The sequence below is a fragment of the Bombina bombina genome, chromosome 7 (assembly GCF_027579735.1).
Source record: "Bombina bombina isolate aBomBom1 chromosome 7, aBomBom1.pri, whole genome shotgun sequence".
NCBI lineage: Eukaryota > Metazoa > Chordata > Amphibia > Anura > Bombinatoridae > Bombina > Bombina bombina.
In genome coordinates, this window is record NC_069505.1 from 492,789,760 (window position 1) to 492,816,067 (window position 26,308).

The window sequence follows — 26,308 nt, forward strand, 5'->3', positions numbered from 1 at the left end:
TTTGTAATATTAGATCTGTGGTATATCAAAGGACAGAAGTACTTCTGACTACCTGTTATGAGCAAAATAAGACTAACATCTCCATTGATTATGTTATATAAAGGCATAATAAAACATAAGTACATATATCTTCCATGAATCTGATCAACTCACAACGTAATAGAGTCAGGAAAGAGTAGACAGAAGCCGTTAAGAAAATATCACATTAAACCAAGCAAATATCAATATACAAGCATCATTGTTATAACAAGTGTTAAGTCCCCATTTCGTAAGAAAGACGTTGCAAGTTTTAAGTAAGAGTCTAAAAACATGTTATCTTCTACAAACGTCCATGGTTGTTAGGGATAACTCAGGGGGACTGATTTGTTACCTTACTAGCCTTAGCCGACACCCGCCTTTACTTTCCAGTAATTTTGCATGTCACAGATGGCAAATGCATATGTCCCAAATATGTCCCCATACAGCCTCATATTCTGCCTTGTACGTGCTTCCCACAGCTTCAGATTCAGTCCGGCCGACCCAGGCACTAACGGTAAGTTTATGGGCCAAATCTTAAACAGAGGTGATAGTTGCAGAGCAGCCACATGGTAGGCATAAGCGCTGTCAGAATCGCTACCTTTCACCGCTACTAGGTTCTTTGCTAGGGTGGGAGGCCTCTCTCTCTTGGCCTGATCATATGAACAGGGCTGTGTTGGGACATAGAAATCAGCCACCATGACCTCGCCAGCATGCATAAACCTCCGCTCTTGGTGGGTGTCTTCTCCTCTCTCAGGAAGCTCCGGTAAGGCTACCCTAGAGGTTTGGGTACTTTGCGACCGTGGGTACTCTAGTAGCTGATTATGTTTGTCCCTTGGCTGCTTCATATCTGACTCAGGTTGGGTAGTAGTGTCTGCGTTATCATGCTCTAGCGCATGAAGCAGGTGTAATTCCAATTCCTTTAAGCGGTCTTCTAAGATCCAGGATGCAGCAGATAGTAGATCGTAGGAAGCAGACGCCATTTTGAGTGTTATTAACAATAGTAAAAACAAATGTATGTTGTTATGAAGGAACAGTATTAACTGAAGCAGCACTTTTCACTGCTGATAACCCAGTATCCAGTGGATCTTGGGGGGGGGGAATGTGCGGCAGCCCAAGCAGCCCAGGAAAGCAGATTCACAGCATAGGTTCTCTGTCATGCGGTCAGCTCCCCTCACTGCTTAGCTGAGGAACATAGGAAAGTCTATCTTCGCAATAAGAACTCACAAACACTTCTGGGGTGCTCCAGGACACTTCACCCTCAAACTCAGCTGTATCAGACCAATTTTAAATGAGAAATAACCTCTAAAAGTCCAGATAGAGTCAGGAGCTCCTCAAAAACATGACTCTCCGCAACAGCTGTAGGCTCCGCCCCTTCTTTTTGCATTTTTATATCCCTTTAAGATATCCCATCCCTTGTTCTTGTGCAACCAGTTGAAGGGCCTGTCAGTCACCCTGAATGACCGAGTTCAGGGTGATTTATCGCCGCCGTCTCTGAAGTTGTGTAATGGAGAAGAAGCAGGAACTTCTTAAAGGGACATTAAACACTAAACACATGTATTTTTTAAAATGATATTAATTGTTTAAATATTGAAAAAAAATGAGAGTAAAGTTAATGTCTATAAAGCAGTGGGTGCCGCCATATTGTAACTTAGGTTACCTTTTCTGCTGAGGCCAATCAGGAATGATTATAAATGGCTTACTAGAGTGTGCAACCAATGACTGTGTAGAATATAGCTGTGTCTGCACTTCCATGTTTAACATCAATTGCAAAGTCCACAATATTCAGAATTAAATTACAGGAAAATAAAAAATGAAAGTATATTGCAAAGTTGTTTTACTAAATGTAATTAAACAATTTATATTAAAGGGACATAATACTCATATGCTAAATCCCTTGAAAGTGATGCAGCATAACTGTAAAAAGCTGACATGAAAATATCACCTCAACATCTCTATGAAAAAAGGAAGATATTTTACCTCAAAATGTCTTCAGCTTACAATAGTAAGTGCTCTGTGAACAGTTAGAGCTGCTGTAAAGCTGCACGTTGAAACAAAAAAACACAACAGCCAACCAGCATCAGCAGTGCTAAGGTCATGCTTTGCTTTACTGTGATCTCATGAGATTTCACTTAACTCTCATGAGATTTCACAGTAAACTTCCTTAAACTAAATAGAAAAATAGCATGACTGTGCCTGGTCCTGGGACTAGTATCCTGACTGGCTGCTTAAAATCTCTTTACAATGGGGTGTGAATACTTAGGAAATATTGAGGTAAAATATCTTCCCTTTTTACATAGAGATGTTCAGGTGATATTTTCTAGTCAGCTTTTTACAGCTCTGCAGCATCACATTCAAGTGTTTCAACATTTGGGTATCATGTCCCTTTAATATCTTGATGTGTTTAATGTCCATTTAAATGTGTGTTTGCAGGCTGGCTTGTGTGGTAAGGAAAGCATTAAAGGGATGTTAAACAATAAATACATGCTAGACATAATAATGTATTCAAAGCAAATGGTATCCTTCAAATAATATGTAGATGTATTTTACAATTATTTTAGTTGTTTAAATATTGAAAATATAAGTGTAATGGTTTAGTTTCTATAAATTAATGGGCGCCGCCATGTTTGTACTAGTTTTCTATTTATCTCTGTTTGTGCAAACAAAGCTGTGAGGAATCCCTTTGAGGTCGTTTTATCAAGCTGTCGCGGACAGGGGCGCATATACGCGCCCCTGTCCGCTGCAGCTCGCCTCTGGCGGGCTGAATTCCCCTGGCAGAATTCAGCATTGCACACGAGCACTATTTTGCGCTCGCGTGCAATCCCGCCCCCTGCCCGCGCACAGCTAAATGTGCGCGGTCAGGAGCTGTCAATCTCCCCGAAAGGTTAGGAAAGCAGCGGTCTGATGAGTCGTAGGGGGTCGAAAAGGCTTGCGAAGCCTTTGATAAATCGCCCCCTTTGTCTTCAGCAGGGGAAACAAATAAGGTGCAACTAAAGTTCAAACATTACTTTATAGAAATTCAGTGGAATTTAGAAAATCAACAATTTTCAATTACAGGAAAAGGGGACAAAATATATCAGTATGTTACAAAATTTGTTTTAACTACACATAATTAAACATTTTATATTAAAATCTCATACTGTTTAATATCCCTTTTAAGAAAAACTTTTTTATGTATGATATATATTATTAAAGGGACATTCCAGACAAAATTGGAATCCACATGGATGCCTTTTAGTTTTGAATAGAAGCATTTTTGTAATATTCAAGTATTAGCAAAAATGCTCTTAATAAAAGCTATAGCTGTTTCAAAAGTGTATTTAAAGGGACATTACACACTAGATCTTTCTTTGCATAAATGTTTTGTAGATGATCCATTTATATAGCCCATCTGGTAGTGTTTTTGTAACAATGTATAGTTTTTGTTTATTTTTAAATAACATTGTGCTGATTTTCAGACTGTCACTGAAAAGCTATCTCCTTTGTTTTGCAATCCAGGAACACACCCCTTCAAAAGCTTCTTGAGTATGTACTGATCTAGCCATTCTGTGTAGCATGTTGTAAGGTCATGGTTTTGTGTCTCTCAGGGTACACTTCAGACTCACAAGTGGGCAGTGAAGGGAAAAAAATAAAATTTTCAGAGCTAAATAACATGAAAAGTGAGTAACATAAATAATGAAGATGCATTACAACATTTTCTTTAGCATAAATAATGAAATTGGAAATTAAATTATTGTTTAAAGGGATATGAAACCCAACATTTTTCTTTCATGATTCACTTTACTTCCACTATCTAATTTGCTTCATTCTCTTGGTATCCTTTTTTGAAGAAGCAGCAATGCACTACTGGGAGCTAAGTGAATGGATTGGGAGAGCCAATAACATAACGCATATATGGGCAGCCACCAATCGGCATCTTTTGAGTCTACCTAGGTGTCCATTTCAATAAAGGATATCAAGAGAACAAAACAAATTAGATGATAGAAGTAAATTGGAAAGTTGTTTAAAATCACATGCTCTATCGGAATCACAAAAGAAAAAAAATGTTGGTTTTATGTCCCTTTAATGTTCCTATAAATAAAACTTGACAAATTCAAACTGAAATGTGATTTCTTCTGAATGCCCTTAACATTTTTAGTATTTAGAAATGTTGAAATCTTCTGGATATTCCCCCTACATTTTGCCAAAGCTGTGCCAGACCTACAGCACATGTCAATTAGTTTTTGAGTGCATTGCTAGCAACGGTGTGGAGAAGTTATTAGTGAATACGCAGAAGGGTAGAGCTGTTACTTTTTCTAGAACTTAAAATATTTTATTTTGAATGCATTGTAGAACTTAGCACAGACGCACTATCTTTCTGCAGTTCCTGATAAACCCACATTAGCTTATTTCTAAATACGTTATGTCATTTTGGGACCAAAACCATTTCATCTACCCAGACTTTACTGATCCTGCCCTGCTTAAAAAAAGATGTGTTGTGAGTTGTTACTGGGATACAAACATATCCCTAAGGGCTATTGCCTTAAATCACTATTACATTTTCTCACTGTAAAAAAACCAAAACAACAGTATGAATATTTGATTCACTACTGTAATGACATTAATAATTTACCTATGCACATCACTTGTCTTGTTGCTGGAGGAATAATATACAGATATCTGAAGCCAAGTAAAGGAGATGCAGAGGGGAGGGGGAAAACAAGAGGCTGAGAATGAACGAGCAGGGAGTGGTTTTAATGCAATGTTCCCTGCAATGTAAGAGCCGTCCTGTTATGAGATGCTGTAGTCAAGAGTAACAGCATCAGATTTTCTGAGAATTCTTCCTTAACGAGGACCACTGGTACCTGAGGGGTTGCTGGGTGATTTTTTTTTTTGTCTTTTATGAATGTTTTTGTTAAAATAGGAATGGAGGTGGAAAGCTTATGGACCTAAATTGAAATTAAAGCCTTTTTTTTTCTCTTCTCTTTGTTGTATCTAAAACAACAAATCACTTCCAAACTTGGATAACCATGCTGAGATATCGGAAGTTCACAGTGTCTGCAATCGCCTTTTTTATGCTACTGGCTTTAAAGGTTTTCTTGGACTTGACTTATGTGGAACCCTCCTTGTCTACTCCTACTGAGCCTCCCTCAGAATCTCTATTTGATCCTCTGCTTCTTCTTGAACCCCTACATGGACAAGAAGAGCTGTCCATGCTGGCTCTACATAATCTGGCACAAGGGTTAAGGAGAATGGTGATAAAATCTAAGGCTCTATGGAATCGGGAAGAGTTGGAGCTGCTGAACACCAAGGAGTTGAGGGCTTGGGGTTGTAAAATAAAGAGGCCATCGCTGGAAAAGCCTTTTTATGAGCCCCTGGAAAAGTTCCTACTCTATGGAGGGTGTAGGGACCAAAAATTAATCATAGATCAACCAGACAAATGTGTGGCCAACAAAACTTTTCTTCTGCTTGCCATTAAGTCTTCACCAGCAAACTTTGCTCAGAGGCAGGCTGTGAGGAGCACATGGGGTATGGAACGTAGCTACAACGGGCAGTTTGTGAGACTGGTCTTCCTTTTGGGTACAACACCAGGACCTGACCTCTCTAATCTCCTCTTCCATGAAGACAAACTTTTCCATGACCTTCTTCAATGGGACTTCCAAGACACATTCTTCAATCTAACGCTAAAGGACCAACTCTTCCTTGGTTGGGCCAGCCTTCAATGCCCAGACGCCAGATATATCCTAAAAGGTGATGATGATGTGTTTGCCCGTACATCTGACATTGTCCACCACTTGAATTCGCTAACTGAGTCCCAGTCACGAGCTTTATATATGGGTCATGTGGTAAAAATAGCTAGACCTTATAGAGATTCTAAAAGCAAGTACTACATTCCTCCTACATACTTTGATGGGTGGTATCCACCCTATGCTGGAGGAGGTGGCTATGTGTTTTCTGGAGCTCTAACACATTGGCTGTACCTGGTATCTCATTTTGTAACTCCGTTCCCCATTGATGATGTCTACACTGGGATGTGTTTCAAGGCTTTGGGTGTAAACCCCATTGCACATCCGAGATTTCGGACGTTTGAGACTCCCTGCACAGATAAGAACCATGGTTGCATAGACGAGAACCTCCTCTTAGTGCATAAGAGGAATCCACAGGAGTTGATAAAAATGTGGAAACATTTACAATATGCAGAGTAATATTGACTGGATGGGGGGGGGGGCAGCATGTTATTACCTTCCTGAACCTGTTCTGCTAACTTACCAAACCTGGATGTCCATCCTACTCTGCTCCTCCTATACTGTCCACACAACTAGGTCACCACACAACTTTACTACTCTGTTTCCCTCTACTATACCTGAACCAAACCTGTGAATAATACTGCCAGTAACACCTCTATCATTCATCTATAGTGCTACTATTCCTGAGCTGCAGCAGATCTCTGCTATTCTTTTACTGACCCACAGATAATTATTTGCTACTTCATCCAGCCCTCTGCTCTACCTATACCACTGGTTTACAAAACTGTCATCAGGCCTCCCTAACAGGCCAGATTTTGAGGACATCTGAACTAGAGCACAGGTGAAATAATCAGCTGATTAAACATGGTTATTTTACCTGCTCTCATCTAAGGTGATCCTGAAAATCTGGCCTGTTGGGGAGGGCCGAGGACAGGTTTAAAAACCAGTGACCTATACTGATGTCAGCTCTCACTTCACTTCTAACCTGTCCACTCCCAAAGCTCTTCTATTTCCCACATCCTGGCCTGTAGCACTATCTGCTTACCTATTCAAAGCCTTCATTATACTTCTATCTCTCATATTTCTATACAGTTGTATTGATCAACAAACCAGTAAAATTGCATGTGGCTCGTTGCCATCCATTTTACCCAGCATGCCTCTCTATTTCTCTGCAATGTCTTGGCATTCTACCGGAGACGCGCTTCCCAGGAGCTTGTCGGGATGTAATTACTGGGATTGACTGTACAAATGCCATTAGTGTCTGTGCAAACATAATGTAATGCTGTAGACATAAAGTGGATTCATTTCTTAATATCTATACTTAGGTTAAAGAGGAGATGCAGAGAGTGGAGGAGGTGAAACAGGGACAGCTCACTCCCAAAATTCAGCATCTCCAGTTGCATTGTGGGATCTGAGAAAGTGTTAAAGGGACAGTATACACTTTGAGATTGTAATATAAAGTGCTTAAAGGGACACTGAACCCAATTTATTTTTTTCGTGATTCAGATAGAGCATGAAATTTTAAGCAACTTTCTAATTTACTCCTATTATCAAATTTTCTTTATTCTCTTGGTATCTTTATTTGAAATGCAAGAATGTAAGTTAAGATGCCAGCCCGTTTTTTGCTGAACAACCTGGGTTGTCCTTGCTGATTGATGGATAAATTCATCCACCAATAAAAAAGTGCTGTCCAGAGCCTGAACCAAACAAAAGCATAGATGCCTTCTTTTTCAAATAAAGAACGAATAAAAATTGATAATAGGAGTAAATTAGAAAGATGCTTAAAATTGCATGCTCTGAATCATGGAAGAAGAAAAAATTGTGTTTAGACTCTCTTTAATTGTGTGTAATAAAACAACTTTGTAATATAGTTTACATTATATATTTTGCCCCCCTTTTCCTGTCATTTAAAGGGATATAAAACCCAATTTTTTATTTCATGATTCAGATAGAACATACAGTTTTAATCAACTTTCCAATTTACTTCTATTATCAAATTTTCTTTGTTTTTGGAAAGCAGGAAGATAAGTTTGAGTGCGACTGCAGCATTATATAGCAACAGTTTTGCAACAATGTTATAAATTAGCAAGAGCACTTGATAACAGCACCATTTCCTGTCATGTAGTACTCCAGACATGTGTACGCTACCTATCTAGATATCTCTTCAACAAAGAATAGCATGCAAACAAAGCAAATTTGATATTAGAAGTAAATTGGAAAATATTTTATTCTCTATCTGAATCATGAAAGAAAAAAATGAGTTTCCTGTCCCTTTAAAGGGACACTGAACCCAATTTTTTGATTCAGATAGAGTGTGCAATTTTAAGCAACTTTCTAATTTACTCCTATTATCAAATTTTCTTCATTCTCTTGGTATCTTTATTTGAAAAGCAAGAATGTAAGTTTAGATGCCGCCCCATTTTTGGTGAATAACCTGGGTTGTTCTTGCTGATTGGTGGATAAATTCACCCACCAATAAACAAGTGCTGTCCAGAGTCTAAACAAAAAATTGTCTGGCTCCTTAGCTTAGATGCCTTCTTTTTCAAATAAAGATAGCAAGAGAACAAAGAAAAATTGATAATAAGAGTAAATTAGAAAGTTGATTAAAATTGCATGCTATATCTGAATCACAAAAGAAAAAAAATTGGGGTCAGTGTCCCTTAAAGTCTCAAAATTTTGAAGTTTCCAGTCCCAAAAACAGAGAGCATCAGGCAGATTTCACAACCCTCATACATATATGTCCCCAATTTGCAGTTTGTTGTCTTATTGTTTCTGCTAAAGACAAAGAATGGCGGTTTTGTTAACACAATAACAGTAGCAAGCCCCCTGTAGACTCAAGTCCTGATTGGCTCCTCCAAATAAGGAAAGTTGCGGGTGGCGTTTGACTGTTGAAAAACAGTTGCAGTAAACAAGGTGTTAATCTGTTCTAATTTTGTTCAGACTTTGCCGATATGTTAAACTGTTGGAAGACTGTAGAACAATGTTGTGATTATCCTAAGTTTATTATCATGTTGCTGTCTGTGTCCCTTTAATCTCTGTATTCTTCTCTCTGCGCCTCTTCTCTGTGTTATGTCTCCCCTCATCTGCCCTGTTGTGCTTTCTTCTTCCCTCATTCCTCTTAAAGGGACACAAAACCCAACATTTTTCTTTCATGTTTCAGATAGCAAAAACAATAAAAAAAATAATAAATTCTCATGCTATTCTTTGTTGAAGAGATATCTGGCTAGGTAGCGTACACATGTCTAGAGCGCCACATGACAGGAAATAGTGCTGCCATCTAATGCTCTTGTTAATGTATAACATTTATGCAAAACTGCTGCCATATAGTACTGAACCTTAATGCTTTTCAACAAAGGATGACATGAAAATGAAAACATTGGTATTAGAAAGTTGTTTAAAATTGTATGTTCTATCTGAATCATGAAAGAAAAAAAAAGGTTTTTTTTATGTCCCTTTAAAGGGATATTAGACACTAAATATATTTTATAAGCTTAGAATTGAGGTCATGCCCCGCCTCCCTCTAGTCATGGGTGCCACCATGTTGAAGTCTAACTTTCACTACACTCCAGTGAGGACGTGTTTGCACATGTGCAGCGCAACATCACTGCTGTGCTACCTACACGCACAGCGCTGGTCACTTGATGCTACAGATCTGAGCGTATCAGCAGAAGGGAAGACAGGAGAGTAATATTTCCATTGCACATGCAACTACTAAGTGCACATTTACAACGTAATTATGCAGATCCCTCATTTAAATATGAGCTGTGATTGGCACTTGCGGCTTGCTCGTTACAGGGAGTTCAGTAACGGGCTGTCAAGCTGGAGAAAACCGACGATTGATGTGCTCTACAATTTGAGTATTATCTAGCTATGGATTTAACTTAGAAAAAATGTAATAAGGTGAAAACATTATTATAACTACCCTTTATATGACTGTACTGAATTTAATTTCCCTTTAAATAAAAATCAACATTGATGTAATAGAATACAGTTGGTTACAAATATTTATTGGGATCTTTTATTAAAATGTATATGTATCCATATAAAAAAAAATATACAAAACAAAAACCAATATCTGAATTTGAAGAATGAAAATACCCCCCCCCAAAAAAAAAGGAAATCCTAAAATAAATTAGATGTGTCTGAAGTAGTTCCAAAGATATCCCAAAAAGACAACTGGAATCCGGATAATCCAATAACTTCCAAAAGTGATATGTGTATCTCCAACAAAATATCCTGTAAAAGAAAAATTTATAGTGCAATATTGCTAATGGTGTATGAAAGGGGCAGTCTAGTCAAAATTAAACTTACATGATTCAGATAGGGCATGTCATTTTAAACAACTTTCCAATTTACTTTTATAATCAAATTTGCTTTGTTCACTTGGTATTCTTAGTTGAAAGCTAAACCTAGGTAGGCTCATATGCTAATTTCTAAGCCCTTGAGGGCCCCTCTTATCTCAGTGCATTTGATAGTTTTTCACACTTAGAGGGAGTTAGTTCATGTGTGTCTAATAGTTAACATTGTGCTCACGCCTGTGGATTACTTATGAGAGAGCACTGATTGTCTAAAATGCAAGTCTGTTAAAAGCACTGAGATAAGGGGGCAGTCTGCAGAGGCTTAGATACAAGGTAATCACAAAGGTAAAATGTATATTAATATAACAGTGTTGATTGTGCAAAACTGGGGAATGGGTAATAAAGGGATTATCTATCTTTTTAAACAATTAAAATTCTGGAGTAGACTGTCCCTTTAACCGTGCACATATAAAAACATAAATACCAGATAATAAAGGTGTCTCCAATGAAAAAGGCATCTACGAGTTTTCGGCCCCATCTGGGCCTTGTTCAAGACTTTGTATTCTATTACATTTATGTTGATTTTTATTTTATTTACCCCTTCCCGTCAGGACGTTCCATGCCGTCCTAACTGTGCTGGGTTTTAGCTCTGTTAGGACGACATGGAATGTCCTAGCCGTTTGGCTGTATGTAATGAAGCCATAGGCGCTTCCTAAATAGGATCGCAGACAGAAAAGGGTTAAATATAGTCATTCAAGTTGATTTATATGTGTTAATATACTATAGCTGACGATGTTTATATGTTTATACATCCTAACAGCTTCTGAACTCATTCTATTTCCATAATGGCAGCACCCATGATTAGAGGGAGGTGCATAAAACGTATATAGTGTTTTGCGTCCCCGTGTCTCCACTCATCTCCTCTACTCCTTGTCTCCTTCACTCCTCTCTGTCTCTCCGTAAAGCATCTAATCTGCCAAACCATCACAATTCTGTATCTAAACAAAACTAATAAATTCACAATTTATTCACCGAAAAAATGTATTTTATTCCCCATTTTCCCAGCATTGGAACAGTAATGTTATAGGAATTTCCATATCCAACTTTTAATAGGTAACAATAGTATTTTTTAGTCTTTCCCTGTTTGGACCTTTGCTCGTCTGCATCCTCACTATAAGGACGTAAGCAAAATGCTAACAGGGCCGTGTACATGATTTCTGGTGCGCTAACAAATATTCAGCAATAAAATCTAAAGTAATATCTTTTGCCAGAATTAAGGCGGAGTTGTCAGATTTGGGGTATCCCAGAGTGCTTCATTTTATGTAACAGCTAGATCCGTAGGTGGCGCCATTAAGACGCAAAGAGTCATTTCTCGTAGCTGTCCAGCGGGTAGTGTTCTCCGTACACCTTAAGGTGCCGCAACAAAGACTCCTCCTGCTTCTTCAGGTGAGGTGGCATCTCTGAATAAACGTCTGAGAACATGTGTTGCAGACTTGGCTTTAGCTTGCGCTCGGCCTCCTCAAAGGCTTCCATTACCTGGAGGGAACATGATGACCGTTATATCTTTCCTCTCACACTTATGTGACACCAGGATACACACACAGCACAATATTAGTAAATGAAGAGAGAGACCACAAGTTGTTTTCCCTTACCATTTTGCGTGACTTCTTTCTCCAGATCTTCTCCTGCTCTTCGTCCCACCAACCCTGGTGTACCATGTAGTGTCGCATTCTGGAGATGGGGTGATCTTGCTTGTCCCAGTAATTTACCTCATCTACAGACCGATAAGCAGAGCTGTCATCACTGGTGCTGTGGTGCCCAATCCTACGATAATAAAAAATACAAAGTTACACTTTATAAGTACATCGCTGGACTAAGAATGTTTGGACCTAATATCAATGAAAAGTTATAGGGGGCAATAAAATGCTAGAATGTGAGAAGCAGAGTAACTTTCTTTAACAGTACACCAGGGGTTGGCAAATCTGTTTAAAATTTAGGAGCCAGTAAGAATATTTAGGAGGCAAACAGTGGTATTTCTATATAGATATATAGAGAATAACCCAAAAAGGTAGGAACCAGGTGTAAAATTCTAGGAGCCAGTGGCTGCCTGGGTTTGTCGAGCCCTGCAGTACACTACTATCAAAAGTAAGACTTATTTTAATGCAAAAATGTCATGATGTAATTTGTTAGTACAAATAATTGTTGGATTACTTGCACTAGATAATTGTGTATTTAACCCCCATAAAACGGTTAAACACATAGGTACAGTCCTGTTTAGGATCCACAAATGTTGCTGCTCCTTAACAGAACACAGATGGTGAATCAGGAGCATGACCCGCCAATCACTGGCTGTGTTCTATATGCATCTCCAAATCAGGACTTTACCTATGTATTTAACAACTTGGTGGGAATTACACACACAGTTATCTAGGGTTAGCGATGTTAATATGATATGCACTAGCAAATCACAGCAGGCAACTTTTGCACAAAACTAGTTTGTTTACTTAACAATAAATATGTCTTCATATTCAAGGTGATCATGTGCAAAGGTAAATTTAGATAAATTAAATAATATGTTCTCCAATCATAAAACAAAGCTTTTAGGAGCAGCTAATAAAGAAGCAAGCTTCCTATGCCATCACACTAGGAATGTGGAGTAAGAGTTAAAAATTAAAAGGATATAAAAAACAGTTAATTAAAAAGGGACACTCAAGTCAAAATTAAACTTTCATGATTCAGAAAGAGCAGCAATTTTAAACAACTTACAATTTACTTCCATTAACAAAATGTGCACAGTCTTTTTATATTTACACTTTTTGAGTCACCAGTTCCTACTGAGCATGTGCAAGAATTAACAGACTATACATATATGCATTTGTGATTGGCTGATGGCTGTCACATGGTACATATATGCATTTGTTATTGGCTGATGGCTGTCACATGGTACATATATGCATTTGTGATTGGCTGATGGCTGTCACATGATACAGGTGGAGTGGAAATAGACATAACTGACATTTGTTATCAAGTATTTGTTGTTTATATAAAGCTACTGAATTAATTGGTCCTTTAATTGTTGTAATAAAAAAGCACTAAGCAGTGGGTTATACTTATGTAAAACTAAATCAATAAATAACTTTCCAATTTACTTCTATTATCAAATTGACTTTGTTCTCATGGTATCCTTTGTTGAAATGCCGTTAGGGAGGTGCAGGAACGTGCACATGACTGGAGAAATATATGGATAAGTTAATTGGATGATAGATGTGAAATGAAAACTTTTGTTTTAAACTATATACTCTTAACGAAAAAAGTTACGAAAGCACAATTTTCGATTTCAAGTACCTTTATTAGAAATCATTGCAATGTGTAGTATTTGTCATTTTAATAGGATTCTTTCTTTTTTTTATTGAACATCATATGTGGAGGGTCCATTACTTCCTGTAACAGCCCCACAAGGGGGGTGGAGTCTCTACAGCAGTAGTAATGTATCTGTGGGACCACTGGCCAAATGTCCTGTGCTCATGGGGGCCGCTTGAACTGAGTAGGTGCTAGATATACTAGGAACTGGAAGTGACATTTACCCAAGTAGTGCATGGTGAGAGTTGTAGCCCACAGCAGACATACAGTTGCCTATATTTATCTTGTGAGTGCCAAGTGAAGTGATCAGTCTGGAACTGTATAACAACGTAAAAAGTGACATCTATCCAAGCAGTGCATGGTGGGAGTCTACACTGGTCTCTTGTCTTTATATTTATCTTTTGAGTGCCTATACAGATCATCAACTAGTTACACCTCTTAGAACCCTAAAAAAAAAAAATGACAGCCCAACTTAATGGTTTACCTTAAACAAGGGAGTGCCACATGAAACTATCTTGGGGGCCGCAAATGGCCCCAGGGCCTGTACTTTGAGACCACTGCTCTACAGGAATGCTTATCTAGTTTGATGTCAAATCTTTCTAGTGCAGGGATGGCCAACTGGCAGTCCATGGGCCACATGTGGCCCTCTGCCATAGTTTTCGCGGTCCCTAAAGGGAAAGCAAAACTAATAATCTATGCCATAGTTTTATGGCCCCAGGAAAGAAGCAAAACTAAGAACGTGGCCACAACTCAAAATAGCCCTCTAAAGGGGAGAACAGCAGATAGAGAAGAGTAACTTGCAACCTTACCTAAACCAGGGCCTGTGCCACTTGGCATTTGTAGGAAATATATTACTGTTTGTGTGTAGCCATACATTTGTGAGGCTTCTAAAATATTAATCTGTGGCCCTTTAAAAGGGACACTCAAGTCAAAATTAAATTTACATGAATCAGATAGAGCAGCAATTTTAAACAACTTTCCAATTTACTTCAATACCAAAATGTGCACAGTCTTTTTATATTTACACTTTTTGAGCCACCAGCTCCTACTGAGCATGTGCAAGAATTCACAGAATTTATGTATATGCATTTGTGATTGGCTGATGGCTGTCACATGATGCAGTAGGAAGGAAAATGTAACTAAAACAAAAATCTACTCATTTGAAATCCAAACGAAGGGCTTTTGCGATGTCTCTTTATTATGCATTTATTGACTATGGTATTCTACTGCGTTTAATGGTCCTTTACAGCTCTAAAACAGTGATCTGGGCCCCATGTGTTACAAAATTGACCCTCACTCGTATACTGTTCAGTGAATGCTAGGTAGAATACAACTTAAAGGGACGTGAAACCCATTTTTTTTCTTTCAGGATTCAGATGCATAAAATTTGAAACAACTTTCCAATTTACTTCTATTATCTAATTTGCTTTGTTCTTTTGGCTATCCTTTGTTGAAAAGCATAGCTAGGTTGGCTCAGGAGCTGGGAGCTAGCTGCTGATTGGCGGCTGCACACATATGCCTCTTGTCACTGGCTTTCTGTTCAGCTAACTCCCAGTAGTTCAATGCTGCTCCTTCAATAAAGGATACAAAGAGAATAAAGCAAAATTGAAAATAGAAGTAAAATTGGAAAGTTGTTTAAATATTGTATGTTCTATCTGAATCATGAAAGATACATTTGGGTTTTATGTCCCTTTAAGTTCTCAGCATGCCAGCTCCCTCATCTCCCTGAGAACAGCGACTACACTGAGAATTTGTAAGTGGTTATTTTGCAAGAAAACAAGTAAATAGTTTGCTGTTTCTTTTAAACACAAAAAGGAAAAATATTGTTTTCAGCTTACATTCAACTGTGAGAGGGCATGAAAATAATTTATATCTAATCATTTAGCCAACTATGAGCTAGTTTACGAGTGGCGCGTTAACTGTTGCGCATAAGCGATAAGGGATTTATTGCGACTCCGTGCACATCTGGTTAATAAGTTATTAGCCAGAATAAAATCTTACTCGCCACTTCTAATTACACCCACTACTTTACCCCCTCTTAGCATATGTTTAGCCATTGGAAAACATTTAGTAATATTGTTTTTATTTTACACCATAACAAATTTAATAATGCTACGGTAATACATTTACAAAAATAAGTTCATAGCAGCTAGAAAAATCAACTAGAGGTTCTAGGAAGACAACAGCTGGACAGAAAAATGAACTTGTTGAACTGAGAGAGTGCAGAGAGAGCTAACTGTCATGGTAGGTCATAGCAGACCTGGAGATGATTTTTTTTTTTTTTTTAAATTATCATCTCTAACTTCTCGCTCTTAACTATCTTTCTCGACTCCCTCCTCTCTTCAATCTCTCTTTTTACCCTCTCCCTTCTCTCTCAGGCGATAGCTTCTCTTTCTTTCGCCTCTCATATCTCTTCACTCTACCTTCTTCTCCACTTTTTCTCTGCCCCGTTTACCCTCTCAGAAGTAACAGTCTAAAGCACTCCCTCTTAGTCTACAGCCCTAGATGAATAACACATCCCTGCCCTTTGAAGGATATATAATATCCCTTTAGATAATAGCCCTGCATATACATACAGGGCTTTAAATTTCCAGTGGTCCACTGACCCAGACGACTTAGAAATTTGACTTTTTACTATCTTTAACACTGAGTGGACCTTGGGCTAGTAGCTTTTAACCCCTGAATAGTAAAGCATGGTGATATTTTTCCTCCACCCCTTATAAATAAATCTAGTGTGTGTGTGTGTGTGTGTGTGTGTATATATATATATATATATATATATGTGTACATATGTATTGATATGTGTATATATTTCTGTAAATACATATGTACACATGACAACATAAGAAATCCTATTTAATAAAGTATTTAACTGGGTATTTACTGTAATTTTTTTCCCATTCCAATGCTCTTCACATAGGGGAATATGTTCTAAGTATTTATATATATATATATATATATATATATATATATATATATATATATATATATATATATATATATATATATATATAACACACAGAGAAAGTCCAGCACTCACTTACAAGCTCTCAACTAAGATAAAAAGCAACAATAGAGGAGTTAGTTACCGTATCTGGCCAAATGGGAAAAGCCCAGGTACCTCGTCAAGGTCTCTTCCAAAAACCTGGGTCCCTAAACAGCCACACAATGCAGGCTCACAATCAAACAACTGTGAAAAAAAAATCAAGGGTGCACAGGCTTATGTAATCTCCCCAAACATATACAAAACATGGGAGGGGTCAGCACTCTCAAGCCGGACCGGGTACACATCCACTGCCTGTGGCTCTGTTGACACTTTGCAGCTTCTTGAGAGTGCTGTTTTGCACCCAGGGCTGTGCATGTTACAGGGTCATAGGATGTGTACCCGGTCCGACCTGAGAGTGCTGACCCCTCCCGTGTTTTGTATATGTACATACATACACATATATATATATATATATATATATATATATATATATATATCCGCCCGTCCTCAGACATACATTTGAAATACATTACCACCCTTATATATGTGCTCCCCACGCTGTCTCCCCGGTGATCCGCTCTGCCACATCAGGAAACCCCGCAGAGTAAATACGGCACAACTGCGCATGCGCCAGCTGAGCTACGGAGCGACATCTGGGCCAACCAAAAAAGCAAAGATTAAAAACATACTAACATTTATGTTCCTAAACCACGTTAGACTTTGCACAGACATGGTTTCATCACATTTAGGATGTGACTCCTATGTGACATTTCCCTGATGAGGACTATATACATAGGGTATCTTAATTCATTAATACAGATTTATTTATTTTCTAGTAGGCATGTCTTTATGACAGTTAGTGTGCCCTATTATATCATATTAATGAATTAAATTTTGTTTATACTTATCTGTCAGTGGACTGTTTCTCTTTTATATGTGGAGATGTGATACTTTTATCTCAGGTGGAGTTGTATAAACAAGGTATAACATGGATTCTTTATATCACGTATATGGATTTTGACGTAATGAATGAGTATTGGCTCCCATCGTTAAGTGCCATTACCTTACCCCTTATGCTATATGCTATTGGTCATTCCCACAATGTCTGTGCACATTCTAACATCGTTTGTACATATCTGTGGTTTAGGAACATAAATGTTAGTATGTTTTTAATCTTTGCTTTTTTCGTTGGCCCAGATGGCGCTCAGTAGCTCAGCCGGCGAATGCGCAGTTGCGCCGTATGTACTCTGAGGGGTTTCCTGATATGGCAGAGCGGATCACAGGGGAGACAGCGTGAAGAGCACATATAAGGTTGGTAATGTATTTCAAATGTATGTCTGAGGATGGACGGGTGGACGTCTGAAAACGTTCACATGTATTTGTATTTTGCACAGTAAAAACTGACGTTAAAAAGACCGGAGAGTGCTTTCTTTTGTGGGATATCTGTATGCAGTGTTTGAAGTGCAGTCCGGAGGCTGTACTGTTGTGAGCATGCTGGGTTCTTTTGGACGTATGTGTTATATATATATATATATATATATACACACAGATACAGGTGGCCCTCGTTTTACAACGGTTCAATTTACACTGTTTAAGAATAACAACCTTTTTTTCCAGTCATGTGACTGCTATTGAAAACCATTGAGAAGCAGTGCATTTATTAAAATAGCCAGTAGGTGGAGCTGTCCGCTTGTGTTGCAGCAAAGCCAAGCAAGCTGAAATGAATCAGTTTAACCAGACCTGAGCTATCGAGCAGATTTCAAAGGAACAAGATCTTCCTGTCTATAAATCAGTCCAGATTGGAATGCATAGAAAGAACTGTTTGCAGAAAAATGCAAGTGAAGTCTGTGTTGTGTGATTATTTTATTAGGTTTATAATGCTGTTTAGCATTTAATGTCTTCATCTCAAAGCTTTAAAAATAATGTATTAGGTGTTACTTATGACAATTTTGAGAGGGGCCTGGAACCTAACTCCCTCACTTCCCATTGACTTACATTATAAACTGGGTTTCAATTTACAATGGTTTCGATTTACAACCATTCCTTGTGGAACCTAACCCTGGCGTAAACTGAGGGCTACCTGTATATAAATAAAATAACTCATTGTGTAGTTCATTAACAAATCTAGATAGGCCCAGAGGCTTGTTTTCCCACAGAAAACCTCTGAATTACATTGTTTCCAATGCGGCAAAGGATTCTGGGTAACATATGCAAATTAAGTACACAATGACACACCTTTTTACTTCAGTCTGCTTTCCAGCAGGTTCCCTTTACGCCAAAGTATCGCTGTTCACACAGCTTATAAACTTAGCAAGGGATAGTGCAGTGATTCATAAACATCCCAGGACAGACTGTTTCGTGGTTTTTGCCACTCATCAGCTGGGAGAAGGTTAGAATCATTGCTGGGTGAAGTTGATTCCGGGCAGAATACAACATTTTAAATTAGGGGGAGATAAAAGGCGAGTTTAAAATCCTCCACTACGCACAAAATATAGAAAAAATAACTCATTGTGTAGTTCATTAACAAATCTAGACAGGCCCAGAGGCTTGTTTTTCCACAGAAAACCTCTGAATTACATTGTTTCCAATGCAGCAAAGGATTCTGGGTAAGATATGCAAATTAAGTACATAATGACACACCTTTTTACTTCAGTCTGCTTTCCAGCACATATGTGTGAGTGTGTGTATGTATATATATATATATATATATATATATATATACGCGCCTGTGTGTGTGTATTTATGAATAAATAGAACATATTCTTCTATGTGAAGAACATTGGAATGTGAAATATTAATATTTCATGTTGGCCTAGGTTTTTTTCAACTATTTGCGCTCTATTGAAACTTATGGGGGGGGGATACGTTAACGTGGTTGCAATATTCGAATTTCGGCTTTTTACTTTCAACTTGTACTACGCTCGCTACCGTACTCACGCAAAAAACTGACTTCTAGCGAACAAAGTGTGAGCCCTAAATAGCGCACCACTTGTAATCCCGCCCTTTATAATTCCCTACCATCTGGAAAATGTGGAAATTTAGTATAAGCACAGTGCGCGGGTATAATCAATACTCTGCTCAGGTATGCCTTTGTTACTATGGATATAAAAAAAAAAAAAAAGGGACGATTACAAATGGAGCACAAAAATATTAGCGCGATTGTGTGTTAAAGTGAATGTAAATCCTTCATGCTGAAAGTTCCTCTATTTGTTTGAAGCGTTCGCCACACTGAGCTGCTCAGGCAGCCCACAGCAGAATGCTATTTTGCTGAGAGGTGACGTTTCCATCTCTAAGCAAATAGCCGTGTGTTCCAGCAGGTGAAAAACAGAATTTATGCTTACCTGATAAATTACTTTCTCTTGCGGTGTATCCAGTCCACGGATTCATCCTTTACTTGTGGGATATTCTCATTCCCTACAGGAAGTGGCAAAGAGAGCACACAGCAAAGCTGTCCATATAGCTCCCCCTCTAGCTCCACCCCCCAGTCATTCGACCAAAGGTTAGGAAGAAAAAGGAGAAACCATAGGGTGCAGTGGTGACTGTAGTTTAAACAAAAGAATTTTACCTGACTTAATTGCCAGGGGCGTGCCGTGGACTGGATACACCACAAGAGAAAGTAATTTATCAGGTAAGCATAAATTCTGTTTTCTCTTGCAAGGTGTATCCAGTCCACGGATTCATCCTTTACTTGTGGGATACCAATACCAAAGCTTTAGGACACGGATGAAGGGAGGGAACAAGGCAGGTACCTTAAACGGAAGGCACCACTGCTTGCAAAACCTTTCTCCCAAAAAATAGCCTCCGAAGAAGCAAAAGTATTGAATTTGTAAAATTTTTAAAAAGTATGCAGTGAGGACCAAGTCGCTGCCTTACAAATCTGTTCAACAGAAGCCTCGTTTTTAAAAGCCCATGTGGAAGCCACTGCTCTGGTAGAATGAGCAGCAATTGTTTCAGGAGGCTGCTGGCCAGCAGTCTCATAGGCCAAACGGATGATGCTTTTCAGCCAAAAGGAAAGAGGTAGCAGTCGCTTTCTGACCTCTCCTTTTACCGGAATAGATAACAAACAAGGAAGATGTTTGACTGAAATCCTTAGTTGCTTGCAAATAGAACTTTAGAGCACGAACTACATCAAGATTGTGCAACAGACGTTCCTTCTTCGAAGAAGGATTGGGACACAGAGAAGGAACAACAATTTCCTGGTTAATATTCTTGTTGGAAACCACTTTAGGAAGAAAACCAGGTTTAGTACACAAAACTACCTTATCTGCATGGAACACCAGGTAAGGTGCATCACACTGTAAGGCAGATAATTCTGAGACTCTTCGAGCAGAAGAGATAGCTACCAAAAACAAAACTTTCCAAGATAACAACTTAATATCTATGGAATGTAAAGGTTCAAACGGAACCCCTTGAAGAACTGAAAGAACTAGATTTAGACTCCATGGCGGAGCCACAGGTTTATAGACAGGCTTGATTCTGACTAAAGTCTGTGCAAACGCTTGAACATCTGGTACCTCTGCCAGACGCTTGTGTAAAAGTATAGACAGAGCAGATATCTGTCCTTTTAAAGAACTAGCTGACAATCCTTTTTCCAATCCGTCTTGGAGAAAGGACAATATCCTGGGAATCCTAATCTTACTCCATGAGTAACCCTTGGATTCACACCAACAAAGATATTTCCGCCATATCTTATGGTAGATTTTCCTGGTAACAGGCTTTCTAGCCTGAATCAGAGTATCTATAACTGACTCAGAGAAACCACGCTTTGATAGAATTAAGCGTTCAATCTCCAAGCAGTCAGATGTAGAGAAACTAGATTTGGATGCTTGAACAGACCCTGTATTAGAAGATCCTGCCTCATTGGCAGTGTCCATGGTGGGACAGATGACATGTCCACTAGGTCTGCATACCAAGTCCTGCGTGGCCACGCAGGCGCTATCAAAATCACTGAAGCCTTCTCCTGCTTGATTCTGGCGACCAGACGAGGGAGAAGAGGAAACGGTGGGAAAACATAAGCCAGATTGAAGGACTAAGGCGCTGCTAGAGCATCTATCAATGCTGCCTTGGGGTCCCGGGACCTGGATCCGTAGAGAGGAAGCTTGGTGTTCTGACGGGACACCATCAGATCCAACTCTGGAATGCCCCATAGCTGAGTCAGCTGGGCAAATACCTCCGGGTGGAGTTCCCACTTCCCCGGGTGAAAAGTCTGACGACTCAGAAAATCCGCCTCCCAGTTGTCTACTCCTGGGATGTGAATTGCTGAGAGATGGCAGGAGTGATCCTCCGCCCACCTGATTATTTTGGTTACTTCCTTCATCGCTAGGGAACTCTTTGTTCCCCCCTGATGATTGATGTAAGCTACAGTCGTGATGTTGTCCGACTGAAATCTGATGAATTTGGCCGCAGCTAGTTGAGGCCATGCCTGAAGCGCATTGAATATCGCCCTCAGTTCCAGAATGTTTATCGGGAGAAGAGATTCTTCCCGAGATCATAAACCCTGAGCTTTCAGGGAGTCCCAGACTGCACCCCAGCCTAACAGACTGGCGTCGGTCATTACAGTAATCCACTCTGGTCTGCGGAAACATATTCCCTGAGACAGGTGATCCTGAGACAACCACCAGAGAAGAGAATCTCTGGTCCCCTGGTCCAGCTGTATTTGAGGAGACAAATCTGCATAATCCCCATTCCACTGTTTGAGCATGCATAGTTGCAGTGGTCTGAGGTGTATCCGAGCAAAAGGGACTATGTCCATTGCTGCTACCATTAATCAGATTGCCTCCATGCACTGAGCTACAGATGGCCGAAGAATGGAATGAAGAACTCGGCAAGTAGTTAAAAGTTTTAACTTTCTGACCTCCGTCAGAAATATTTTAATTTCTACCAAATCTATTAGAGTTCCTAGGAAGGGAACCCTTGTAAGAGGGGATAGAGAACTCTTTTTGACGTTCACCTTCCACCCGTGAGACCAAGAAAGGCCAATACAATCTCTGTGTAAGATTTGGCTCTTTGAAAAGACAGCGCCTGAATTAAGATGTCGTCCAAATAAGGCGCCACTGCTATGCCCCGCGGTCTTAGAACCGCCAGAAGGGACCCTAGTACCTTTGTGAAAATTCTGGGAGCAGTGGCTAACCCGAATGGAAGAACCACGAACTGGTAATGCTTGTCCAGAAAAGCGAACCTGAGAAACTGATGATGATCTTTGTGGATAGGAATGTGCAGGTACGCATCCTTTAGATCCACGGTAGTCATATATTGACCTTCCTGCATCATAGGTAAGATTGTCCGAATGGTCTCCATCTTGAATGATGGGACTCTGAGAAATCTGTTTAGAATTTTTAGATCCAGGATTGGCCTGAAAGTTCCTTCTTTTTTGGGAACCACAAACAGGTTTGAGTAAAAACCCAGTCCTTGTTCTGCCATTGGAACTGGGTATATCACTCCCATTGTAAGTAGATCTTCTACACAGCGTAAGAACACCTCTTTCTTTGTCTGGTCTGAAGACAGACGCGAAATGTGGAACCTTCCCCTTGGAGGGGAGTCCTTGAATTCTAGAAGATATCCCTGGGAAACAATCTCTAATGCCCAGGGATCGTGAACATCTCTTGCCCAGGCCTGAGCGAAGAGAGAGAGAGTCTGCCCCCTACTAGATCCGGTCCCGGATCGGGGGCTACCCCTTCATGCTGTCTTGTTAGCAGCTGCAGGCTTTTTGGCCTGTTTACCCTTGTTCCAGCCCTGGTAAGGTTTCCATAGGGTCTTTAAAAGCACAACTGTCTTCAATCGGTATGGTTGTGCGTTTAGCAAGTGTAGAAACAGCCCCCTACCCTAGTGCTTAGAGCCGGCAAAGAGAATGACTGGGGGGTGGAGCTAGAGGGGGAGCTATATGGACAGCTCTGCTGTGTGCTCTCTTTGCCACTTCCTGTAGGGAATGAGAATATCCCACAAGTAAAGGATGAATCCGTGGACTGGATACACCTTGCAAGAGAAAGCTGGATTTCCCGCACGGCTATTGGCTAAGAGGTGGAAATGTCACCTCTCAATAAAACAGTGTTCTGCCGTGGGCTGCCTCAGCAGCTCAGTGAGGTGAACACTTCAAACAAATTAAGGAACTTTCAGCAATACTAGCGTTTCACAAACGCTAGGATTGATAATCACTTTAACATTGCTCAAGCGCAAACAATAGTGCATCTATTTTTGCTCTCATATTACATTGGCAAAGTAATTTTTCTTTTGAAAGCTCAAGCAATAGTCTAGCACACATTAACATCTGCATTTTAGATAGCGCCAGTGTGCTAAGACCCTTACATAATTGTATTCTATGGGGGCACACATTCAAATTCCTATTGGATATTGCTCGAGCACCAAGCTACTGGTGCACAAGTTCTTCATGTAGTTCTGTGCTAGACTATTAATATTAATGTAAATTGTACAGCTGTTATAATATTTTGGATAGAGTAAGGTCACCACATGAAATAGAAAAATCAAAGACATTACAGCACGGCTTGACAAAGCCAGGAGTCTGGGAGCCACTGGCTCCTAGAATTTTACCCCTGGCTCCTAACTTTTTGGGTTATTCTCCATATATCTATATGCAAATACCACTGTCTGGCTCCTAAATATTTTTACTCAATCCTAAGTTTTAAACTGATTTGTTCACCCCTGCATTAAAGAAAATTGGTAGAATCTGCTCTAAACAAATAAAGTAGTTTGTAAATAAGTTGGTGTTAAGCCATTTTGTTTTGGTAAATATACTTAATTTTATTAGAGACACCCTTTGGAATTGTAGGCGTATAATTGTATGCACTCTAAACCTGTAGTGTTGAAATGCTAAATATTTACAACAATGTTTAGATGTGCTCAAATTTCACGGTGGAATAAGGGGTCTGATTATTGCCATGGTAATGGAACATAGCGTTGAAAATCCTTTATTGATCCCATTTTTATAAACCAGTTTGGAACATGGAAGGTAGAGATATACTCCAATTACCACCCTTGTGATTTAAACCACCATAAAGGAATACCCAACTATCTATAGAGAGATTAAGTCACTGGCTTCCTAGGCTTTAATAATAACGTCATCACCTTATTACAAAAATATTGAAGAATAAGCACATACAGTTTAGGACTCTTTGGGAGGTGAAACACAGATTTAGACAACTATCCTGTTCAATACAGGTTCAAAACATGAGTGCAAAATTAAGTCACAGAATTGGAGGCATTGATGAGATTTCTCTCTCTCAAATATTCTAACCTTTTCCTAGTGACTGGGGAAGTAATTATACGATTTTATAGAGCTATGGTGTCCAAACTCAGTCTTCAGGTGCAAAAATCAGGGCAGTAATTTTATATTTTTTAATGAGGCTTAAAAGGGACAGTCTACTCCAGAATTTTGATTGTATAAAAAGATAGATAATCCCTTTATTACCCATTCCCCAGTTTTGCATAACCAACATGGTTATATAACCATTTGATGACAGGGTTAATTTGCACATGATCAAGAGATTACAATAATGGGATCGGGTCAGGGGGCGTCCCTATGATGCTAGGCACGCCCTCCAGACTGCAATCCCATTCTGGAAGCGCCGTTGGCTTCAGGACAGCCAAACGGCTAGGACGCTCTATTCCGTCCTAACGGCGTTAAAAGGTTAATATACTTTTAACCTCTGTGATTACCTTGTATCTAAGCCTCTGCAGACTGCCCCCTGATCTCAGTTCTTTTGAAAGACTTAGATATATATGTATTTATGAGTCAGCACTGATAAAATACAAGTCTTTCAAAAGAACTGAGATCAGGGGGCAGTCTGCAGAGGCTTAGATACAAGGTAATCACAGAGGTTAAAAGTATATTAACCTTTTAACGCCGTTAGGACGGAATAGAGCGTCCTAGCCGTTTGGCTGTCCTGAAGCCAACGGCGCTTCCAGAATGGGATTGCAGTCTGGAGGGCGTGCCTAGCATCATAGGGACGCCCCCTGACCCGTCCCGTTGTGTGTGTCAAATAGATATATATGTATTTATGAGTCAGCACTGATAAAATACATTTGACACACACAACGGGACGGGTCAGGGGGCGTCCCTATGATGCTAGGCACGCCCTCCAGACTGCAATCCCATTCTGGAAGCGCCGTTGGCTTCAGGACAGCCAAACGGCTAGGACGCTCTATTCCGTCCTAACGGCGTTAAAAGGTTAATATACTTTTAACCTCTGTGATTACCTTGTATCTAAGCCTCTGCAGACTGCCCCCTGATCTCAGTTCTTTTGAAAGACTTGTATTTTATCAGTGCTGACTCATAAATACATATATATCTATTTGACACACACAAACTAGCACTGTATAGCTGTGAAAAACTATCAAAAGCTTAAAATTTTGCATATGAGCCTACCTAGGCTTAGATTTCAACAAAGAATACAGAGAGAAGAAAGCAAATTTTATGATAAAAGTAAATAGGAAAGTTGTTTAAAATTGCATGCCCTTTGTGAATCATGAATGTTTAATTTTGACTAGAATGTTCCTTTAACATTTGCATATTAAAGAATACAACTAACATTAAGGGGAGATTGTACTCAGGTAAGCAGCTGATAAGAGTTAATTGTATTCAATGCTGCTGCAGGAACACCCTTTCAAATGGGCTGAGCTCTTTCCCAATCCCACTGGGAGGTTGCTTTTTGCCGTCACCTCTTCTTTACATAACTTTTTTCTGTAGCCAATACTTAAGTGTAATAATTATACAATAATAATTAAATGAGATAAGACAGTTGTAGAGTAGTTCATTGTATCTCTCTTTATATTTATTTTTTAGAATGTTAAAAAATGAACAAAGTTTGACTTTTTACTCTCTTTTTTTAGAGCTAACCTTACTTAAAATAAAAAATAGAAATAATATTTATGAAAGATTATTCAAATGTTCAAAAGTTGATTTTTATCTA

General features: G+C 39.2%; 2 protein-coding genes across 2 annotated transcripts in view; one reads left to right on the plus strand and one right to left on the minus strand.

The window, feature by feature from the left end:
* Positions 1 to 4,542: 4,542 nt before the first annotated feature.
* B3GNT8 (UDP-GlcNAc:betaGal beta-1,3-N-acetylglucosaminyltransferase 8) lies at positions 4,543 to 6,227 on the plus strand. The gene has a single exon (XM_053689097.1). The coding sequence runs from the start codon at positions 5,025 to 5,027 to the stop codon at positions 6,198 to 6,200; it is 1,176 nt and encodes a 391-aa protein (XP_053545072.1). The 5' UTR covers positions 4,543 to 5,024; the 3' UTR covers positions 6,201 to 6,227.
* A 4,835-nt stretch (positions 6,228 to 11,062) lies between these two features.
* Positions 11,063 to 26,308, minus strand: part of BCKDHA (branched chain keto acid dehydrogenase E1 subunit alpha) — a 44,322-nt gene continuing 29,076 nt past the window's right edge. Inside the window, exons 8-9 of the mRNA XM_053721637.1 lie at positions 11,692 to 11,863; positions 11,063 to 11,575 (exon numbers count right to left, since the gene is read on the minus strand). Of these exons, the coding sequence (XP_053577612.1) occupies positions 11,405 to 11,575; positions 11,692 to 11,863 (343 nt within the window). The 3' untranslated portion in view covers positions 11,063 to 11,404. The remainder of the gene's footprint in view (positions 11,576 to 11,691; positions 11,864 to 26,308) is intronic.